This window comes from Microcaecilia unicolor, chromosome 5 (assembly GCF_901765095.1).
Source record: "Microcaecilia unicolor chromosome 5, aMicUni1.1, whole genome shotgun sequence".
Classification (NCBI taxonomy): Eukaryota; Metazoa; Chordata; class Amphibia; order Gymnophiona; family Siphonopidae; genus Microcaecilia; species Microcaecilia unicolor.
Genome location: NC_044035.1, coordinates 68,668,179 through 68,690,975, shown reverse-complemented (window position 1 = coordinate 68,690,975; position 22,797 = coordinate 68,668,179). Strand labels below are relative to the sequence as shown.

Below are 22,797 nucleotides of genomic sequence, written 5' to 3'. Positions count from 1 at the left end.
ACTGCAGTGCCCCTAGGCTGCCCACTGCTTACTGCTCTGCTGGAATGTCTGTGTGGCCAGTCTGCTGGCCCCCAGATATCTGAATGGCTTTTTTTGTGCATTTTTCCCTTGGACATTTTTTGTTTGAAAATGGCCCTAAAAGAAAACTGACTGAGCATGAAAATATATAAAATAGTTTAATTTTTGAACCAAAAAGACATACATTTTCTGGTTCAAAAATGACCATGTTCGGCACTGGGAAATTGGATTTGGGCGTTTGGACTTAGAAGATAATAGCAAAAGAGAAGTTTGCACTCAAATTGCATCCCACAGATGATATATATTTTTTGATCACTATTGATCCTAACTTTGATACGCTTCAGGTACCATAAATAGATGTTTTAGAAAAATAAGTAATTGGTTATTATCGCACTCTCTTAAACTTAAGACAAAATAAAAATTTAGTGATTTAACTCATATTTATGTGATGTTTCTAATTGTATTTTAAATGAAGAGAGGACCTCTTTGAAGGTGGAAAAAGGGTTTGGGGAGTAATTTTGGATTCTACAAGGGATCCTTTTACTAAGCAGCGGTAAGCACTAACGCGTGCTTCCCATGCACCAAAATGTACTACCACGGGAGACACCCTTTGATAGTTCAGGCATCTGCGCACGCTTTTCATGGGTGTGTTTGGGGGAGTGAAGTATTGGTGTGCGCTGATCTGATCGGTTAACACAGCTACATTACCATACACCTACCGATTAGTGCATTAGCGCACCTGGCTATTATTGGGAAAAATGGAATGCAGCCATTTTACAACCGCGCTAAAAGTGGCCTCAGTGCATGGGGAAACCCATACACTAATTCTAGCACATGGTTCCTTTTAGCGAAGCTTAGTAAAAAGGCCTCTAATTATAGAACCACAGATTGTTTGATGGAAGAAGCATTTTGTTAAATTTGAGCAATGTCGATTAATAAGTTCTTATTTTGTAGAAAAGCATTTTGCTGTTGTTGTCCAATCATCTTTCACATTTTGACTATGGTAATGCTCTATATGTTGCCATTTCAGCAATATTGTTACATAGAATTCAATTGATTCAAAATATTGTTGCTCATTTAATACCTACAAAAAAATTGAGATACGATCATGTGACTTCGTTGCTGATACACCTTCATTGGTTGCCAGTCAGAGCTCAAGTGCTTAGGGCCCTTTTTACTAAGCAATGCTGTAGGCATACAAACTTTTTAATGTGCGCTAATCCTAGAGACACCCATAGGTATATAATGGGTGTCTATTGTTAGTGCACTCTAATCTTCAGCGCACACTAAAATGTTAGCATGCCTACAGTGAGTAAGTCATTGGAAGGATGCTCATCTGAGAACCTTTGTTCCTCTATTGTTAGATTTGTTAGGTTCTAACTATTTTTGTCAAAATATGGAACATTTTTTTCTGTGTTTCCCTTCTGCATGAGGTTTGAGATTGAAGTCGAATCATGATTATTCATTTTATTATCGGGTATAAGGACATGGAATTCATTACCAGTGATAATTTGTACTAATGCCTCTTATTTTTGTTTTTGGAAGTTGTTAAAATTGCGTTTTGTTTTAGAAAATTCTTATTGCTTGACAATAATTACTGAAATTGATATATTCCTGCTTTTTGTTTGTTTTATACTATTGAATTTGGAATCAGTCTCTTTGAATTGTTATCCCGCTCTGAACCCTTTGAGGGGAAAACAGGTTATTTAAAATAAAGTAAATATATGTTTAAATCCTAATTTTTAGAAAGCCAGGATATACATGTGCAAAACTCAAACACATTCATATACAAGGGGGCATGGTCTGGGCAGGTTTTGGGTGAGAATAGGGCAGGGCAAAATGATACACATGTATTCCTTATTTCAGAAGGGAAATATATCAACATCAGGATTTATACCTGTTCTCAAAGACATTGGAGGGATTGAGGTGGTCTCTACCTTGATATGACAGCTTTGGAAAATGAAACATGTATGCCTCTAAAATAGCTGACATACACGTTGTTCTGGCACAAACATTTGTATGTTGTTATGTTTACTCTGTTGATGTTTTAGACATGTATGGTTATAAAATGGATGCTTCCACCACACATAACAACACATACACATCCATTCCTGGATATATTTTTGAACAGGCTCTATGTTGGCAGATCCTGTTCTAAAATTCTAGTTGAAGTTGAGATGTCTTGTCCTGAGTATCTTGATTCCAATTTGAATGTCCTTTCAGAAATCCACCTCCATATTTTTGTTTTTAATTGTGCGTATGAATAATGTTATGTTATTTAGCTATGTCCTGTGTTTATTGTGCTTAAAGCAGTCAGTGATTATGGGGATACAAATATTTTAAAATTTATTCTAAGGGGTCTTTTACTAAAGCTTAGCTCAAGTTATCTGCAGCAGGGCCCGTTTTATTCCTGTGGACCCTGCTGCAGATAACAAAATAAGCTTCAGTAAAAGACCCCCTAAATTTGTTCCTGAGGCAAGAGTTTGGATTTGAACTGTGGCTTCCTTTGCTCTCACCTCATAGTTGTAATCACTAGGCTGCTCCTCCAGTTTTGCTGAAAATGAGCATAAGAACATAAGAGTAGCCATACTGGGTCAGACCAATGGTCCATCTAGCTCAGTAACCTGTTTCCCAAACAGTGACCAAGCCAGGTTGCATGTACCTGGCAGAAACCCAAATTGTGGCAACACTCCATACTACAAATCCCAGGGCATGCAGTTGCTTCCCATGTCTGTCTCAATTGAAGACTATGGACTTTTCCTCCAGGAATTTGTGCGAACCTTTTTTAAACCCAGATACACTAACCGCTGTTACCACATCCTCTGGCAAAGAGTTCCAGAGCTTAACTATTCATGAAGTGACAAAATATTTCCTCTTATTTGTTTTAAAAGTATTTCCATGTAACTTCCTTGAGTGTCCCCTAGTGTTTGTTCTTTTGGAACAAGTAAAAAATCGATTTACTTCTGCTCGTTCTACACCACTCAGGATTTTGTAGACTTCAATCATATCTCTCCTCATTTGTCTCTTTTCCAAGCTGAAGAGCCCTAACCTCTTTAGCCTTTCCTCATATGAGAGGAGATCCATCCCCTTTATCATTTTGGTCGATCTTCTTTGAACCTTTTCTAATTCCCGCTCTTGTAGTACAAAATTGCATACCCCATTGACTTTAATATAAATGAATTTAATTAATCAGTTGCTACCTAAAAACAAACTGAATGAGAGAGTAATCCAAAAATGAACCAGACTGAAAAATGTTACCATGCACATCCCTGCTACTTATATGTGTATACCAAGTTCAACAATTTAAAATCCACTTTTTATACAAGTAAACAGTACCTAAATTGTTAATTGTCTTGGGGATGTTTGTTCATAACATATTGCTATTGGTTACTGAATTATGACAGGATAATCATAGATACACTGTTGTAGAATTACCTCCTCAGTCTGTGAATTAATATGACTAGCTTAGGGGGCTTTTTACTAAACAGCAGTAGGGCTAATGGGCAGGAGGTAGTTCATGCCAAATCGACGCTACTGCTTTGATAATGTGGGTACCTGGCAGTAATTTTGAAGTTGGTGCACACTCCTGCAGTAGAAAATATTTTTCTACGATGGGGGTGTTCCCGGCAGTAATCGTCAGCGCTGCCACATTGGCGTGTGCTGCATGATTACCGTGCAGTTAATGCATGAGCCCTTACCGCTAGGTCAATGGGTGGCAGTAAGCGCTCAGACAGTAAATAACCGCATGCTACTTTAATTTTAGTACACGGCCATTTACTGCCTCATAAAAGAAGCCATTTTCCCAGCCACGGTAAAAATATGGCCCAGCACGTGCCAGTTTCATGCGTCCAAACTACCTCAGGCCACTTTTTACCGCAGCTCGCCTCAGTGCACAAATGTGATGCCCTTTACCAGTGCATGCCATTTCATGCGTATCCCACAGTAGTGCCTTTATAGCATGCGGTAAGCATGCATTAGTGCTTGCCACCGTTTAGTAAAAAGGCCACCTAGTTTGTATTAACTGCATAGGCTTTTATTTGGTAGGGAATGAGTGTGGACTGGACATTCTATTTAGGTCACAGTACATTCAATAAGAGGTGGCAAATGATTTTGTGTAAACTGTGAATACACATATACTGCAATAAAGGGATTTTCGGTGCACAACTGTATAGGAACATGTTGAGAACATCCCCGACAGTTAGCACTCAGGCTTTGCACTTACATTATGCTAATATTTGCATTTAGGACCAGATTCTACATATGACCCCGGATTCTATATAGCTCGCCTAGCGTTCCACGCTGAAGTCCAAGTGTATTCTATAATAACCTGCATAGCTTAATTGACTTGATAAGCCAATCAGCATTGCTAGCACTTAACAGGCAATATTGAGCACTAATTGACAATAATTACAATTTACACATGCAAATCGCTAAGCGTATTATGTAATAATGTACAGCGCCTAAATTTTAATGCGTGCTGGCAAAAAGGGGCATGGTTATGAGCAGGGAAAATGGGAGATACGTGAGCGTTCCAAAATTTACACGCACTGTTATAGAATATGGCCCTTTACACCTAAATCTACATGCTGGGATTTATGCCATATTTTCATTGGTGTAAATGGAGGTGCATAGATTTAGACGCTAGTGTGTCAACTAAGTGTATTCTATATACTGCGCCTAAATCTAAGTGCTACTTATAGAATACGCTTAGGCAGAAATGTTTTCCGCGTGGACTTTTTAGATGCCATATATAGAAACCCTTCCATGGCTCTCAAAATTGTATGTGCAAATATGGGCGCATGCCCAATTTGTGCATGCAATTTAAGTGGTTAATGAGATAATTAATACTAATAATTGGGCCCTAACAACCAATTATTGGCATTAATTGGCAAAAATGTAGACTTCCATGTGCATCTTTCTAAGCACTATTCTATATAGATGCGTGTGGAAATCCTTTAGCACACAACTGAGAAGGAGGCATGGCCATGGGAGGGGCATGACAGGGTCAGGGCATTCACTAGAAATTGCCGCAGTATTATAGAATTTTGGAGATCTGCGCCTAATTTACATGCCAGGGTTTGCACCAGCTTTCAGTTGGTATAAATGCTCACACCTAAAAGTTGGGTGTGGATCCCTAAGGTACAAGCTATTCTATAAACAGCGCCAAACTTGGCGCACAATCGATATAATAGCGCTGAGTGCGATTTTTGTTCAGTGCCCAAATTTGGGCATTTATAGAATCCCCCCCCCCCCTTAACGTGCAGTAAATGATTGAAAAAGATAGTCCATGGTTAGAACTGGTATAGCCAGTATTATAAATACATATATGTCAACATACCCACATGTTTCACATATAACAAGCTAATCAACTTAAATACTAGTACTCATGAATTTAAAACTTTGAAAAATTCTTATTTGTCTTGAATAGGTATATTTAAATAATGCATTTGTCCCGGATTCAGCATGGTCACAACTTGATGAATCTAGAATTTTACAAGGACATGAAAAACCTCTAGTAATGACAAATCAAGCACCTGTGGCTGTATCTAGGCCAACCACTGCCCCAAGGCCTCTTCACACATTGGTATTGACACCTCAGCCTCTAACAGGTTAGTGGAAAAACTGTTTTGTTAATCCTTTTTCTTCTTTCTCTCCTGTATGTCATCATTTGGATTTTGAGATTCTCACACATACAAGACAGCATGCATAAAGAAAAATCAGAATCTATTTCTGCTTGCAAAAGTGGACTAGCTCACACAAATAGCATGCATAAAATCAACAATAGAATATCTTACATAGACTGAGAGGGCCACCAGTAAACTAATGTTGATATTTTTTATTAGCCAAAAGCTTGTTTTAAAAATCTGGCCTTCAGATGTTTCCTGAAGTTTACTGTATCAGTCATCAATCTCAACTCCAATGTTAATTTATTCCAGTCAGCTGAGGCCACCAGGGAGAAAGACGGAGCCCATGTCTGCTAAATGAATTTTCTGAACTGCAGGTACCTGAAGTGTCCTTGTTCCCATTGATCTCAGGGCATGAGTAGGCCTATGGATTTTAAGAAGTACACTGATATACCAAGGGGCATCTCTGTCCAGTGCATGATGAAATAGCATAATTAATTTAAATATGATCCTCTGGGCAAATGGCATCCAAAGGAATGATGCTAAGCATAGTGAAATATGTTCTTACCTTTAGCACCAGTAAGTACAGTGGTGGAAATAAGTATTTGATCCCTTGCTGATTTTGTAAGTTTGCCCACTGACAAAGACATGAGCAGCCCATAATTGAAGGGTAGGTTATTGGTAACAGTGAGAGATAGCACATCACAAATTAAATCCGGAAAATCACATTGTGGAAAGTATATGAATTTATTTGCATTCTGCAGAGGGAAATAAGTATTTGATCCCCCACCAACCAGTAAGAGATCTGGCCCCTACAGACCAGGTAGATGCTCCAAATCAACTCGTTACCTGCATGACAGACAGCTGTCGGCAATGGTCACCTGTATGAAAGACACCTGTCCACAGACTCAGTGAATCAGTCAGACTCTAACCTCTACAAAATGGCCAAGAGCAAGGAGCTGTCTAAGGATGTCAGGGACAAGATCATACACCTGCACAAGGCTGGAATGGGCTACAAAACCATCAGTAAGACGCTGGGCGAGAAGGAGACAACTGTTGGTGCCATAGTAAGAAAATGGAAGAAGTACAAAATGACTGTCAATTCATATACTTTCCACAATGTGATTTTCCGGATTTAATTTGTGATGTGCTATCTCTCACTGTTACCAATAACCTACCCTTCAATTATGGGCTGCTCATGTCTTTGTCAGTGGGCAAACTTACAAAATCAGCAAGGGATCAAATACTTATTTCCACCACTGTAGCTATCCAACTTATTTTTGAAAGAGATCACTGGCCATCTTCCGACACAAATCGGGAGATGGCCGGCCATCTCCTGTACCGGGCCAAATCGATATTATCGAAAGCCGATTTTGGCCGGTGCCAACTGCTTTCCATCATGGAAGCGGCCAAACTTCATGGCAGGGCGGGGCGGAGGCATGGATACAAGATGGCCGGCTTCCCCCGATAATGGAAAAAAGATGGCCGGCTCTCACAAGCATTTCACCGGCTGCACTTGATCCATTTATTTTTAGGACCAAGTCTCAAAAAAGTGCCCCAATTGACCAGATGACCACGGAGGGAATCGGGGATCACCTCCCCTTACTCCCCCAGTGGTCACCAACCCCCTCCCACCCAAATAAAAACATTTTAAAATAATTTTTTGCCAGCCTCTATGCCAGCCTCAATTGTCATACCCAGCTCCATCACAGCAGTATGCAGGTCCCTGGAGCAGTATGTAGTGGGTGCAGTGCACTTCAGGCAGGTGAACCCAGGCCCATCCCCCCTACCTGTTACACTTGTGGTGGTAAATGTGATCCCTCCCAAACCCCCCAAACCCCACTTTACCCACATGTAGGTGCCCCCTTCATCCCTAAGGGCTATGGTTGTGGTGTAGAGTTGTGGTGAGTGGGTTATAGGGGGATTTGAGGGGCTCAGCACCCAAGGGAAGGGAAGTATGCACATGGGAGAAATTTGTGAAGTCCACTGCAGTGCCCCCTAGGGTGCCTGGTTGGTGTCCTGGCATGTGAGGGGGACCAGTGGACTACAAATGCTGGCTCCTCCCATGACCAAAGGGCTTGCTTTTTGCCGGGTTTGAGATGGCCGGGTTTCCATTATGGCCGAAAACCGAAGCCGGCCATCTCTAAACCCGGCGATCTCAACATTTGACCTAAATGTTGAGATTTAGCCGGCCCTAACCGTATTATCGAAAGAAAAGATGGCCGGCCATCTTTTTCGATAATATGGTTGGCTCCGCCCCTTTGCGGAGCCGGCCCCAAAGAGGGCCGGCCATATAGATGACTGGCGCCATTCGATTATGCCCCTCAATGTTGCCAAATTCTGCACATATTGTAAAACATTTGTAGAATTTGCCAGAAGCTCTACAAAACAAGTTGCAGTAGTCAGTCTTAGAGATCATCAGTATATACAATACTGACCTAAATTTATCAGCAGGCAAATGAGACTTTAGGTCTCACTGAGCCCCACTCTGTTGGTATTACTGGAGCATCTGAAGCAGTGGTGAAAGTTTCCTCAGTGAACCCACCATTCAGCATTTTATGTGTAAATCATGTTTATTGACATCAAAAGAGCAAATACAAGATACAGAAATAACATCAAACACAGATGTCAGCTTTTTACAATTGGCAACAAGCCTTCAACCTCCCAACCCTAATTTTAATTCTGCCCTGTGCAAGGGCAGACTGATAGTGATCTGAGTCCCTGGGCAATAAGGGACTCCCCCTGCTACTCCCCCTACATGACGTACTGTGAACTGCTGCAAGAGGTTGTGGCAGCCATTTTATAAATGTGCCGCAAGGGGCAGGAGTGAGGTGGCTCTGTTCCTGCCCCCAACGACCACCACTGGACCACCTGGGATCAAGGTAGGGCTGGGGGGGCCTACCTGAACTACTGAAGTGTTGGGGGGTTGGGGCTTGTGGCTTCGGGCTGGGAGGAGGGGGAGAGGGGGATGTGTTGGGGGCTCAGGAGAGGGCTTCAATTTTTTATTCAGCTGGGCCCATATTAGCTCTGCTACCCAGCCCACCCACATGTAGCCCCAATATTCAATGCCGGTGCCTGGTATTTGGGGCTAATATAGCTGATGACAGTTAGTGTTTAAATAAACACTGACCACTGTCGGCTGAATATCTGGGGGTAGGCACCTAAAGCTTGTGTGCTAAGATTGTATTCTATAATGGCATTTGGGTGCCCAGATTCTGTTAAAGAATTAAGTTGGCATTTGAGTGTTACCATTTAGGCACCGTGTAAAAGGCAGGTGTAATTGTTAATGCCTAAATGTTGGCACCAAGATGTGCAGGTTATAGACTACTAAAAGTTAGATGCCTAAGTGTGACCCTTCCATGCCATGCCCATATGCACACCCCCTTTGCAGTTAGGTTCTAAAGCATTTAGGGTTTTTTTTTTTTTTTTTGCTAAAGCTTAGCTCGAGTTATCTGCAGCAGGGCCCATAGGAATAAAATGGGCCTTGCTGCAGATAACCCAAGCTAAGCTTTAGTAAAAGGCCCCCTTAGGCACTAACTTATCTTATAGAACAGCGCCTAAGTGCAGTTCAATGCCTAACTTCCATTTACCCCCATTTGAGTGCCTAAAATTACATGCTTAATTGGTGCCTAACTTTATGCAGGCTATATAGAATTAGGCAGTATGGGTCATTGCTGAAAAAGACTGCTTAAGTACTATTCTATAAGCTGGGCCTAAAGTTAGGTGCGGTTTATAGAATACTGCCTAAACACAGGGGTTGCTCATAAATGTAAGTGTGTCCATTTCCATCAATGAAAACATAGTGCAAATGCCCACTCCTGAATTTACACATAGAACCCCCTTATTCTATAGTTGCATGCGTAACTGGAATCCATGCCCACAATCCACTCCGAAACATTCATGACCTCCCATTTCTGTGCATCTTTTTCCGGGACACATGTAAAATTTAGGCACAGATCATGCACCTTAATTTACGCACATACGTGTTAATTGGTTTTAATTAGCACCAATAATTGCTTGTTAAAAAGCCAATTATTTGCTCTAATTGGCTCATTATTCAATTAAATTGCATGTGCACTTTGGGTACACACCCAAATTTGCATGCACAGTTTTTACCTCTTTTGTAGAATTAGGGGGTATGTGTATCTATGGTATCTAAAAACAACAATAACAGCAACAACATTAGTAAATCACCCCCTAAATTAGGACCATGAAATGATAAAGTTAATGGTATTGTCTGAATTTATTCTATAAACTGTAATAAGGCCAGTGTTGCTTTATCTAATGCTAGTTATCATCATTATGACATGCGTGCTTTTCTTTGCTTCATTGCTAACCTTGTTTGTTCTCATTAGCAAAAGCTATATACTACTGGGTCATGTAAACAGCTGTAGTCATACTTTATAATAAACCATGTTCTCTTCTTGTCACTAGACATTATTGATCAGATTTAGTGCATAGCAAACATCCTTCTCATTATGGGCTTAGGCCATAACTATGGATGTTTTTAGCTCAACTGTTTTCTGTGTGTAAGTTACTCCTTGGTAATAGAACACAAGAATAAATTGAGGGACACAGATGTGGTTTGGGTGACCATTGGAGGCAGTGCCCCCCTCCATATGTGGGTGCTGATGCTGTATTGGTCTTCTTCATTCTGCTGCCAATATGACTTCCTTATGCTTCTCTGTCCCCCAAAGTAAGCTGAGAAACTCATCAATATTAAGGGAGCTGTAGACATGTATGTTTTGTAGTTACAGACCATAGCAGTGTGAGAGCATAGCTCCGCATGCCATTTTGAAAGATTCCTAATATATAACTGCTACTGGCGGAAGTGTCGACTGGAGCCTCAACAAATAGTTATCGGAGACCCTATACAAGATAGTTATGTCTGGAAGAGACGCCGCGGGATCCCGTAAATCTTTAAAAGACTTTACTTACGTGCCGCACACAGCCGCGGACGAGATGGCACCGGCGGAGGAGAAGGGAAAAAAACCCAGTACAGAGTGTGCTGGCCCCTCGGGTGAGGGCGCAGAGGAGAGCGAGCTGTCGGCTAGAGATTTCTGGGTGCTTTTAGAAGTGATCCACTCGGATATAAAAGGAGTACGGGAGAACTTTGTGACCTTAGCTGCAGAGCTCCGAGGCGAGATGACTGAGCTGGGCAGAAGGGTGGCGGACATCGATGAACACGTGGAGGAACACCAGGAAACTCTATGCTCCGTGGAAAAGGCGCTAAAAGAACAACAGGTCCTATGCAGATCACTGGGAGATAAAATATTCGTATCAGGGGCTTCCCTGAACAGGCGGAGTACCTGGACTATGAATGGGTCACTCAGCAGATTGCAAGTATGATATTGACTGAAGAGGGGCAAGAAGTGGCCCCGGACACAATTAAAGTAGATCGTGCCCATAGAGTGATGGCACGGGTAAGAGCAAACGCACCACGAGATATCATTGCCTGCTTTTCTGAATATAAAGTGAAAGAGGCTATACTCCGCAAGGCGAGAAAGAGGGAGAGCCTGCAATGGGACACTATGCCTATTGAATTATACCAAAACCTGGCCCCAGCTACATTGAAACGACGAGCGGAGCTGAGGAACTTCACCAGATATCTCCGTGACAAAGGGATTACATACAGGTGGCAGCACCCATTCGCCCTGGCCTATAATCAAGAGGGAAAATGGAGTTGGATCCTGACAGTGGAGGAAGCACGCGCGACATGGCCAGAGGTGGAGGTGCCCACGGGAAAGGCAGCGGTGCACAGCAGACAGGAGATGGGCTCTCGTTTTGCGCGCCAGTGTTGGACCCGAGTAGCGAGAGGCAAAGGTCGCCTCACTAGACAACAATCTGATCTGAAGATGGCACCCTTACAGAACAATGAGACATGTCCTTGAGGACAGATGCTTTGACATTGAAAAGCCTTTTTTTTTCTCTTTTTCTCTTTTGCTAAAGCTCATAAAAGGGTGGGTATGTATATGGGCAGTTATATTTGAATGTATGTGGAAGATGTATGCGTTTATGGCATGTGAGTGGTCACCGTTCTCTAATTTTAGTGGTGGGTAAAGATGACCCATCGGTTAGACACGGGGGTGGGGGGGAGGACGGGGAGTTGGAATAAAGGGGTATCTCAGGAAGGGATCACTAACAAAGGTTTGTACTGGAGGTACAGTGGGGCCCTTGGGACAGATGTCAAGTATGAATATATAGATCCACCATGATTCCCTTGAAATGTGTGTCGCTGAATGTGCGAGGTCTTAACTCCCCTATTAAACGGAAACGGATGTTTAAAGAAGCACTACGGCTGGAAGCAGACATATTGTTCATTCAGGAGACACACCTACTCACCAGACATGAGCACTTGTTGCGTCACCCCAGATATCCCCAGCATTATCTAGCATCTAACCGACAACAGACAAAAACAGCGGGAGTGGGGATATTCTTTAAACGTGACTGTGCGTGGGAGATACAATCAGTTAAAATGGATACTGGGGGCAGGTATGTGATTGTGGTACTGACCCTTGAAGGGCATGTCTATACTCTGGTTAACATATATGCCCCCAATCATTCCCAGGGAGATTTCTATGATTCATTGAGCGTCCATCTCTCTAGGCTTGTGCAGGGGGAGCTACTAGTTGGGGGAGATTTTAACTTGACGATGGACCCCACGGTAGATAACTCGACTGGGCTGGCTGGGTATGCTCAGCTTGAGCGGGATAAACTACTTCAATTTTTGAATCACTGGGGATTGGTAGACATTTGGAGGGTAATGCATGGGAATGAGAGAGATTACACGTGCTACTCGACCCCACATGATACATACTCAAGGATAGATATGTGGATGGGAAGTGCAAGTATAACCCTCCAGATAGAATCCATAGAGATTCACACACGCTCCTGGTCCGATCATGCTCCTATATCCATAGAAATACGGGGAGCTGGCATGCATAGTGGGACTAGAAGCTGGCAATTTCCCGATGGGGTTTTAGATGACCCGAAGATTGTTCAAAGAATTGAAGGAGAGATAAAGGAGTTTATACAGTTTAATGACACTCAGGATATAGCCCCAGATATTCTTTGGGAGAGCATAAAGGTGGTAATTAGAGGGCATATAATTTCAATACAATCACATATACAGAAAGATCATAAAGAGAAAGAAAAAGAGCTTAGACAATTAGTGCACCGCCTGGAATTACTGGTTAAACAACAGCAGGCCAAGGCTAGTCAGCAGGAGGAGTTACATAGGTCGAGAGTACAGCTCCTGGATTTGGAACTTACAATTATTAAGGAACAAATGAAACGGGTACAACAGGAGTATTATGAATTTAATAATAAAGCGAGTAAGTTATTAGCTTATAAACTACAACAACTTAAGGGTCGTAATAACATTGGTAGAGTGAGGTCGGAGGACGGGCAGAGCTGGGATCACATAGAGGACATTCAGAGAGTATTTTTAAATTACTACCAGAAGTTATACCACCCAGATGACCCAATAGGTGAGGAGCATATAGAGAGTTATCTGGAGAGAGTGGACATCCCGAGGTTAAGGGGGACAGAACAGGAACTGCTATCCGCACCTATAGAATTGGAGGAGGTGACTGAGGCAATTAAGGGTTTGCCTAGAGGGAAAGCCCCGGGAGCCGATGTATATAGTAATCAGTTTTACAAATGCTTTAATGCATTATTAGCACCACTATTGCTCAGAATGTTTAATGCTATCCAGTCTGACACGGAGCTTCCGCGGTCCTGGAGTTTGGCCACTGTGGTCCTACTCCTTAAACCACATAAAGATCCATAAAGTTGTAGCTCCTACCGGCCCATAGCTTTATTGGGGACTGATTATAAAATTTTAACTACAATACTGGCCACCCGACTACAAAAAGTGATGCCTCGCCTGGTACATGAGGACCAGGCGGGGTTTATAGCAAATAGGCAGACCTTTGATAATACCAGACGGGCACAATATATATTGGATAGAATTGAACAGATGGGACAACCAGTGGTTCTTCTCTCCCTCGACGCTGAGAAGGCGTTCGATAGGGTGCTGTGGCCGTTTCTTTTTCAATTACTGCGGAAGGTGGGAATCAGTGGCCAATATCTATACTGGGTCGCAGCGCTCTACCGACGCCCTTTGTCACAGTTGCGGATTAATGGCACAAACACAGAGGCCTTTGAACTATTCAGAGGTACGTGACAGGGGTGCGCCTTGTCTCCGCTCTTGTTTGCGCTAGCTATGGAGCCTTTGGCAATTCTAGTGAGGAATGACCCATCGGTACAAGACATCCGAATAGGGAGGCAAGAAACTAAACTTATGCTTTATGCAGATGATGTCCTGCTCATGTTATCATACCCAGAGACCTCACTGAGGGCGGTGATGGTGATACTTCAGTCTTATGGTCGGGCAGCAGGTCTCAAGATTAATATTCAAAAATCTGAGATTATGCCTATACAATTTCCTGCTGGGTTACAGGAGGGATTACAAACTCTCTTCCCTTTCAAGTGGTCATCTAAGAGTATTCGATACCTGGGGGTTAATTTAACACCAAATACTGGGGATCTATACAAGGAAAACTTTGTCCCTAAAATGCGGGAGCTCTTCCAAGAACTGGAGAGATGGGGGGGGGGGGGGGGCTGCAGATGTCGTGGATGGGAAGAATAGCAGCTGTAAAGATGACAATACTGCCTAAGCTGCTCTACCTATTCATGGCTGTGCCGACTTTTATCCCACATACTTTTTTTTCACACACTTAACAGGAAAGTATTCGCCTTCATTTGGCATAAAAGACCACCAAGGGTGAACCGTAGAATACATATCAACTTAGGAAGGATGGTGGTATGGGAGTACCTAATTTTAGGCTGTATTATAGAGCTGCTTTATTCCAAATGCTTTCTACGGTACAAAAAGGACCGAATAAGTTGTGGACATATGCAGCACAGTGGGGTCTGAAGGGAGTTCCATTGTGGGCGGTGTTATGGCTTCCCTTGCCGTTGCTGAGAGGGCTGATATCGGGCATGAGGGGTCAGATGAGGGTAATTCTGGAAGAGTGGGCCAAGTGCAGAGCTCTCTGGTTTCCGGGGCATAAATACCATTTGACTACACCCATCATATATGCTACGGATTTTGGCCCAGGGAGAACGATAGGGGCGTATGGGCATTGGTCAGCGGCCTCTCTACAGCTACTGGGGCAGATCTGGGAAGACGGGCATTTCCACTCATTTGACACATTAAAGAGGAATTTGGCCTGACGGACAGGGACAGGTTTCCTTATATGCAGATTAGAGATTTTATACAGAAAAAGGCTAGAGGAGAGTTGTCCCTGGCAACTACAGAGCTTGAATTGGCTATGCAGTCGGGGGAGGGATGGGGGAGATCTCTCGAATCTATAGAGCTCTGCTTCATCAAATTCAACCTTTAGCTAAATGTATAAATACATGGGAGTCATTATTAGGTATTAAGTATGAACCGAGTATATGGAAAAAGATATTTAAACGATTACTGTCATTTACAGTGGCAGTCCCATTATTGGAAAATGGATATAAAATGCTGTATCAGTGGTACTTGACCCCAAGCCGCTTGTCTCGCATTTTCAAAACTGGCGAGGCGAAATGCTGGCGCAATTGTGGGACCGAGGGGACTTTTTGGCATGTGTGGTGGGACTGTCCGGTGATGCAGCAGTTTTGGAAGGACTTGCAGGTGAGATTGCGAAGTGGCTTGGGGTCTGAGGTCACACTAACTGCAGGCCTATGCTTATTGAACGTACCGAAACGAGACAGCCGTGGTTTACCCCACGATTTGCTCTCCTATATTGTTACAGCGGCCAGGATATTAATTGCAAGGCATTGGAAACAATCGGTGGCACCTTCAGTGGACCAAGTCCTGGCAAAGGTAGATTACTGCTGTCTGATGGATAAGCTCACAGCCTTGCGGCGTGGAGGAATGGCGAGATTTTTAAAAGCATGGACACCTTACTTGGAATGGCAAGGACTAAACTTGTGATCTGATCACTGGGGGACTTACAGTACATGAAGAGGTTGATATATTCCTGAGATGCTCTGAGGGGGGAGGGGGAGGGAATGGGGAAACTTGAAGTTGTTTTATGGGCTGATGACTAGAATATTGTGTTGTTTAAAATGATGTTATGTAAAGTTAAAAAAAAGTTAATAAAAACATTAAAAAAAAAAGTGCATATGGGTGCAAATTGGATCATGTCACTTCATTACTAAAACAACATCACTGGATCCTGGTTGACCATGGAGTGAAGTTTAAAGTTCTATTTCTAGCCTTCAAAACATTTCAAATAGGTATTCCCCTTTATCTATCTTCCCTCACTATTCCCTACATGCCAACATGTGTTCACAGATCTATAAATGACCATTGTATGGTCCTACCTGGACCCTGAATGGACCAGATGGAAAGCACTAGCCTTGTGTATTCTATTATATATCTCTGACTTTGTGTAATTTCTTGGCTTTAATGATTCAGGAGAACTGTCCTTAAAATGTTTTAAATTGGCCGTTAAAACATAGCTTTTTCAACAGGCTTATGTCATCTCAATATTGATTTGATTGATTGCCTTTACCATCTGTTGATGTATTTCTTTTGTTTTATGTTATTTTAGTATGTACACTGCTTTGTCCTGCAAAGTCAGTTAAAGCAGTATAGCAAATCTTCAGTAAATAAGTAAATACACGTAGTGCACCTGTTATTAGTGTTTAGCTCACGTTAATGGAGTTAAAGCCTATTGTCTTCCACTATTACCTATTATATTCCTATGGACTCGTTATCCAATAGAACATTTTAATGCCTTATAGCATGTGCTAAATGTTAGTGAATGGGGCCCATAGTTTTTCTTCAATTCACAGAATTAGTAGTTACTCGTAGAAGTCTGCTCAGGTACATAGGTGAATTTTTAGACACCAGTGATCTGCATAATTGGTGTATCAAATCTAGTTAAAGTTAAATGGGTTCCAAGCAGTTGTGTACTTAATAATACATACATTTTGAAGATGAACCCCTCTATCTAGGTTTGGTTAATGATAGTTGAAAGATGTATTTTTTGGGACTATGTTGATGCCTTCTACGGACCATATATATTTGTGAGACATTGTTTGAGGATAAAACCTTAATAATCCTGCATTAACCACCGTGCTTTGTAAAGTCCTGTTGCATGTTTTTTACATTCTTCAATTTAATAAAAACACAGTTCAAAATATATTAAATCAGGAGTTTATTTTACTGATCTACACCAGTGTTTCCCAAGTCAATCCTGGAGTACTCCCTTACCAGTCAGGTTTTCAGGATAACCACAATATATATGCATGAAAGAAATTTGCATATAGTGGAGGCAGTATATGCAAATCAAGTTCATGCATATTCACAGCAAATATTTATTTATTTATTTATTTATTTATGGCATTTATATCCCACATTATTCCCGCCCATGGACAGGCTCAATGTGGCGTACAATAGTCTAGTAAACAACATTAATACAAAATACAGGAATTAGCGTCAGAGAAGGGAAAGAGGAACAACAGGAGGGAGAGGGAGAGAGGGGAAGGCGACAATTTGTCGATGTGGCTGCCGTGGCTCAGAGTGATGTAATACCAGGAGGGCCCACAGCATATGCTCTACCGAAAAAGAAGGTCTTGAGCCGCTTCTTAAAGGTCGGGTGATCTGGGGTGAATTTGACCACTTGGGGCAGTCCGTTCCAGGATTGAGTGCTAAGATAAGAAAAAGAGGAAACATAGACAGTCTTATATTTGAGGCCACTGAGAGCTGGATAGTGGAGATTGAGATACATGCGAGCTGACTTGCGGGAGTTCCTGGGTGGCAAGTTAATGGCAAATACAAAACAGAATCAAGAATGTAAATTTGATAACACAATCAAAACCTATGCTGTGTTGGACAAACTGTTCAGTCCACCCAAACAGCCTCTGCCATTTGTGTGTAGTAGCCTAATGGTTAGTGTAGCAGCCTGATAATGAGACAAACTGGGTTCAATTCCCACTGCAGCCTCTTGTGACTGGGCAAGTCACTAAACCCTATATATAATATATAAACTGCTTTGGTTGTAACCTATATATCTAAAGTGAGAGATCCATTTAGATCATTAGATATGAAAAGTAACCATTGCAAATTATTGTAAAGCACAAATTCAGAAAATCAAAGTACTTTCTAAAAATAGATATATCTTGTGATCCAAAATATGAACATTTAGCACTGATGCCAGGAAGATTGAAACATAATAAATATTTGTCTTGTATAGATGTGAATGTGTTGTAATCTGTGCCTAATTTTTCTCTAGGTGGTTGCCAGTCAAGGCTTAAACAAGTTGGCAGTAACCAGGCAATTACTCTTGCTTCAGCAGCAGCTGCGGCCATGATGGCAGTAGATTCTGAGGCACCTCAAGGACCACCATCTGCCAGTGCCCAGCCTTGCCACATCCTGACTCTATCACCCATCAGAATCCCAGTTTTAACTACGCCCCGTCCAGGTAACACTGCAGTCATCTTCTATATGAATTGTTTTCTGGTGCAATATGATCTTATATTTTAGTGGCATGCTCACATGGTTATTGTAAATCTAATCTTCTGGCACAAAGTTAATGAACTTATTTGCTTGTGATAAGAGAATGTGCTGTTTTTATACGTACGTCAATATCTCAATGTTTTGTAATACTTCATGTTTAGTACCTACAGTTTTAATACAATGATAAAATTGTTAGGAGAACCATTAGATGACAGTGAAATATAGTTTTGTACTGATAGTGGTATCTTTAACGTTAAATTATACACACTAAACACTGGAATAATATGAAGGTTTTTTTTAGTTATTATAAATTTTGTGGTCTGTGATTTAGATTGAGTATTATTCCAGTCTATTTCAAGAAATAAAACCTGATTAGAAATGTAATTCTCTCCTGTTCTATATACAGCTTATGTACTGTATTCATAGAATACTGTTGACCCAAGTGGTTTACAATGATCTGTGTGGTAAACTCTAGCCATAGATCATGTTGGTGATTTGGATATGGCCTCAAAAAATCTTCTGCACAGAAGTTGAAGCTATTATTTATTTGATGGATCAAAGTAACTCGATGGCACATTTTAGTTAGCTTGTAATTGTTCTGGGGTTTTGGGGGGAAGGGGGAGGGCCTTCAGAATTGTGACGACGTTGCTTCACATGTGAACTTTTGAATACCACACTAGCAGATAGTAATATTTATATTTCTAATATGAGTTCATGTTAAACTCATTGAGGAGTGTGAATGCCCACACAAAATTTTTCAAGGAAGGGAGGTCTAAGAAAGAAAATAGGGGGCTGGTGAAAACATCACAAAAGTAAAACAATTAATTATTCAAATAAGAAAGGAGGGGAAGGAGGCAATCGCTTCTTCCTGCAGGTACCTATGACAGGTTCTGTTCAATGATTTTCTCAGTATAAAGCAGTTTCTTCACTCAGCTGTTATGTGTAATGAAGGCATAGCATAAAGACATTCTTGATCATACTGCTGTGAGTTTATTGATTTTGCATAGCCTAGTAATGTTAAACAAGATAAGATTTCTTTCTAGTTTTAATTTTCTAATTGTAAAAAGTATTCTCTTTAAAGATCTAACAGTGATAAAACTTAGCAAGTTTGAAAGAAGGTGCATTCCGTTGAGTAAATATTTCAGTCATATTGACGCATGTCCTCATAGACTGGCTAATTAAGTTACATTGCTTTGTCTTTCTTCAAGCTTTCCACATATCAAACACTCCACACTAGTGTTAGGGCAAATAGTTCTGTCTTCAACTTGCTGTAAGACTTTAGAGTCCATAAGGCTAATGTATTATAATGCACATAATGCCCTAAATGCAAAAAATAAATAAACAAATAATGCACTTTAGGATTTTACCTATATTAACACAGACTTTGGACATTTTGCGCTAAACATTCCAAATATGAGTAACAAATGTATATATATATATATATATATATATATATATATATATATATATATATATATATATACAGAGAGAGAGAGAGAGAGAGATACATAGATATATATACCATTGGAACAAAGTTTTGTGCTTTTGTGCTCTCTATGTTTATCTTTTCAGGCCATTTCTGAAAAAAAAAACCCCACACACACAAGTGCAAAACATAGAAATCAAGCCATTGTTATGTAGGAGGGGCCAGACATCTTAGGAGAGCAATTGGGCACCCTATGGGGCACTGCTGTGGACTTCATATAAATGCTCCCAGGTACACATCTGCTGAGCCCTCCAAAACCCACCCAAAACCCACTACCCCAAGTGTACACCATTGCAGTAGCCTTTATGAGTGAAGGGGGCACCTATATGTGCATACAGTTTGTTTCTGGTGAGTTTAAGAGGGCTCACAGTTTCCACAACAAGTGTAACAGGTAGGAGGATGTATGGGCCTGGGTCCACCTGTCCACAGTGTACAGGACCCACCACTACACTGGGGACCTGCATGCTGCTCTAATGGACCTGGCTATAACATCTGAGGCTGTCATAGAGGCTCGTGAGTACTGTTTTTATTCACATTTATTGGGGTGGGAGGGGGTCAGTGACCACTGGAATATTAAGGGGGGTCATCCTTAAATCCCTCCAGTGGTCATAAGGTCATTTAGGTCATCTTTTTGTGTCTTATTCATTAGAAAAACAGGTCTAGACCAAAACTTGAAGTTTTCACCCTAGATGTTTTGGTTTTGTTCCATTATGGCTGCAAAATGTCCAAGTGTTAGGCACGCACTGAGCTCACCCTAGTCCCACCTCTATAGTGCCTCCAACATGCTCTATTGTGATTTGGATGGACTACAGATGAAATCCATAGATAGACATCTGCAAAACAGGTTTCAAAAATACCAATTTGGATGTTTTGAGAAGAAATCTGTCCAATGGTAATTTATGACACTTTTTGGATTTTTTCTTTTTTTGAAAATGAGCCTCATAGGAACCATTTAAGAACATAAGAACACCTTATGTTCTTATGACATGCCATCTTATTGTGCCATTCTGTATTGAAATTTTCTGAGTGCCAGAACTTCAGAGCCAGTTATGAGTAGCCATCTCCAACATCTACAGCATCTACACATCAATTGCACTGTTTTTTTTCCTATGCTAGCTGTGAATCATCTTGCCCCTGTAGAACGTTTTGTGTTCTCTCTAAACAGTTTATTTTTCAAGAGATGCAGGGATGAGTAAGCTATCGATAATCAATAATCAATAAATCAAATATTCTAAATACCACACATAGATTTACTGCAGTATTTAGAATACGCTTAGGCATAATTGCCAAATGCTCATTAAGTTTAGGCGCCATATATAATATCAGGCCCAGAGTGCATAGGGATGACCTTAAAGACCTCAATATGTATACTTAGGAAGAAAGGAATGTTTGATAATGCTTTACTCAGTGATTTTGCAATAGACACATGTTTGTCAACTGTTGGGTGTAATAATTTTTGTGAAAGACTTTTTTGTTTCACCTTATGTCTATGCTTTGATTTATTATTTGTATTACTTTTTTATTGCTGTGAACCCTAGTAAAAAGATTGAGACTGAAAATTTGACAGAATAAACAAAATGATAAATGTAACATACCTGGTACAGTTATTTCTGACCTAATTTCAGTGGGTTCTTGCGCTGAGAGGCATGGCCTAATACATTTTGTTTTAAGGTGCATCCTTGCATTATTCAGGGGTACTTTTATTAAGGCACGCTAACAGATTTAGCGCAAGCTAAATGATAAGACACCCGTAGGAATATAATGGGCATCTTATCATTTTTGTTAGCACACACTAACCATACTTTTTACAAAGCCACGCTAGCGGCTGCTATGCGGCAATGCTGACAGCCCATTCAATGTAAATGGGCTGTATCAGCCTCACCGCACCAACAGCCGCTAATGCAGCTTTGTAAGCAGGGAGGGGGAAATCTGTTAGCGTGCCTTAGTAAAAGGACCCTTAAAAACTGTAATATAAATTTTGTTCAAACTCTGGACAAAGAAAAATCCTTTATAGAGTTGTGATATTTCATCTCCCTTCAGATTTGATGAACTCAGTTGCATAACTCAATGTGTATTCTCTAGATGGCTGCAACGTTTTAAAAAGAGTCTTTTCCAAATCTGTTACCAAGTAAGTTGCTTTATTATGGTATTCTATGTGTGGATATATTTCTTTAGTGGAGGAAAAAGGCTTCAGGTGCTCGGCTTAATAGTTACTTTTGCAAGTTACACTTTTGTTTGTGCCGGGCGGGCTTCCTCATCAGCTTTTAAAAACCTCCAACCTCCATCTTATATTTCTTTCTTTTTTATATAATGCTATTTACTTGTTAATGTTTCTATGATTAGCTTTATACATCCGTATCTGTTATTTACTTTCAAGATACATAGCTTTATCGTTAGTTAGCTTTGTTTCTTTATTGTTGGGTTGGGTTTGCTCAACAGAGCGTCTCTGTTTCGGTTCTTCCTCAGGAGTCAAACCGTGCCTTTCAATTTTTCTTAGTCCGGTTAATAATAAAACAGACCATAATAATTCCAGATTTAACCCACTATCAGGCTTATTTTCGAAAGAGAAGGGCGCTCATCTTTCGACACAACTCGGGAGATGGGCATCCTTCTCTCAGGGTCGCCCAAATCAGCATAATCAAAAGCCGATTTTGGGCGTCCCCAACTGCTTCCCGTCGTGGAGATGACCAAAGTTCCCAGGGGCATGTCAGAGGCGTAGCAAAGGTGGGACTGGGGTGTGCCTAACAGATGGGCGTCCTCAAACGATAATGGAAAAAAGAAGGGCGTCCTTGACGAACACTTGTCCGACTTTACTTGGTTCTTTTTTTTTTATGACCAAGCCACAAAAATGTGCCCTAAATGACCAGATGACCACCGGAGGGAATCAGGGATGACCTCCCTTGACTCCCCCAGTGGTCACTAACCACCTCCCACCCCAAAAAAAAACAACTTTAAAAAACGTTTGTCTTCTTTTTTTTAGAGTATGGGTAAAGGACTTCCTTCGCTATGCCTCCGTCCCTGCGATGGCAGTTGAGGACGTCCAAAATGTGAATGTTTCTGTGAGAAGGACCTCCATGCCTTTGCTATGCCTCTGACACCCCCTTTATTTATTTGGATTTTGGATCACAAGTAGCAGCAGTGGGATT

General features: G+C 41.3%; 1 protein-coding gene across 1 annotated transcript in view; it reads left to right on the top strand.

Moving 5' to 3' along the window:
- TCERG1L (transcription elongation regulator 1 like) overlaps positions 1–22,797 on the top strand; it is a 336,955-nt gene that overhangs the window by 10,783 nt on the left and 303,375 nt on the right. The window contains 2 exon segments of the mRNA XM_030204960.1: positions 5,447–5,627; positions 17,942–18,130. Coding sequence (XP_030060820.1) covers positions 5,447–5,627; positions 17,942–18,130 — 370 coding nt within the window.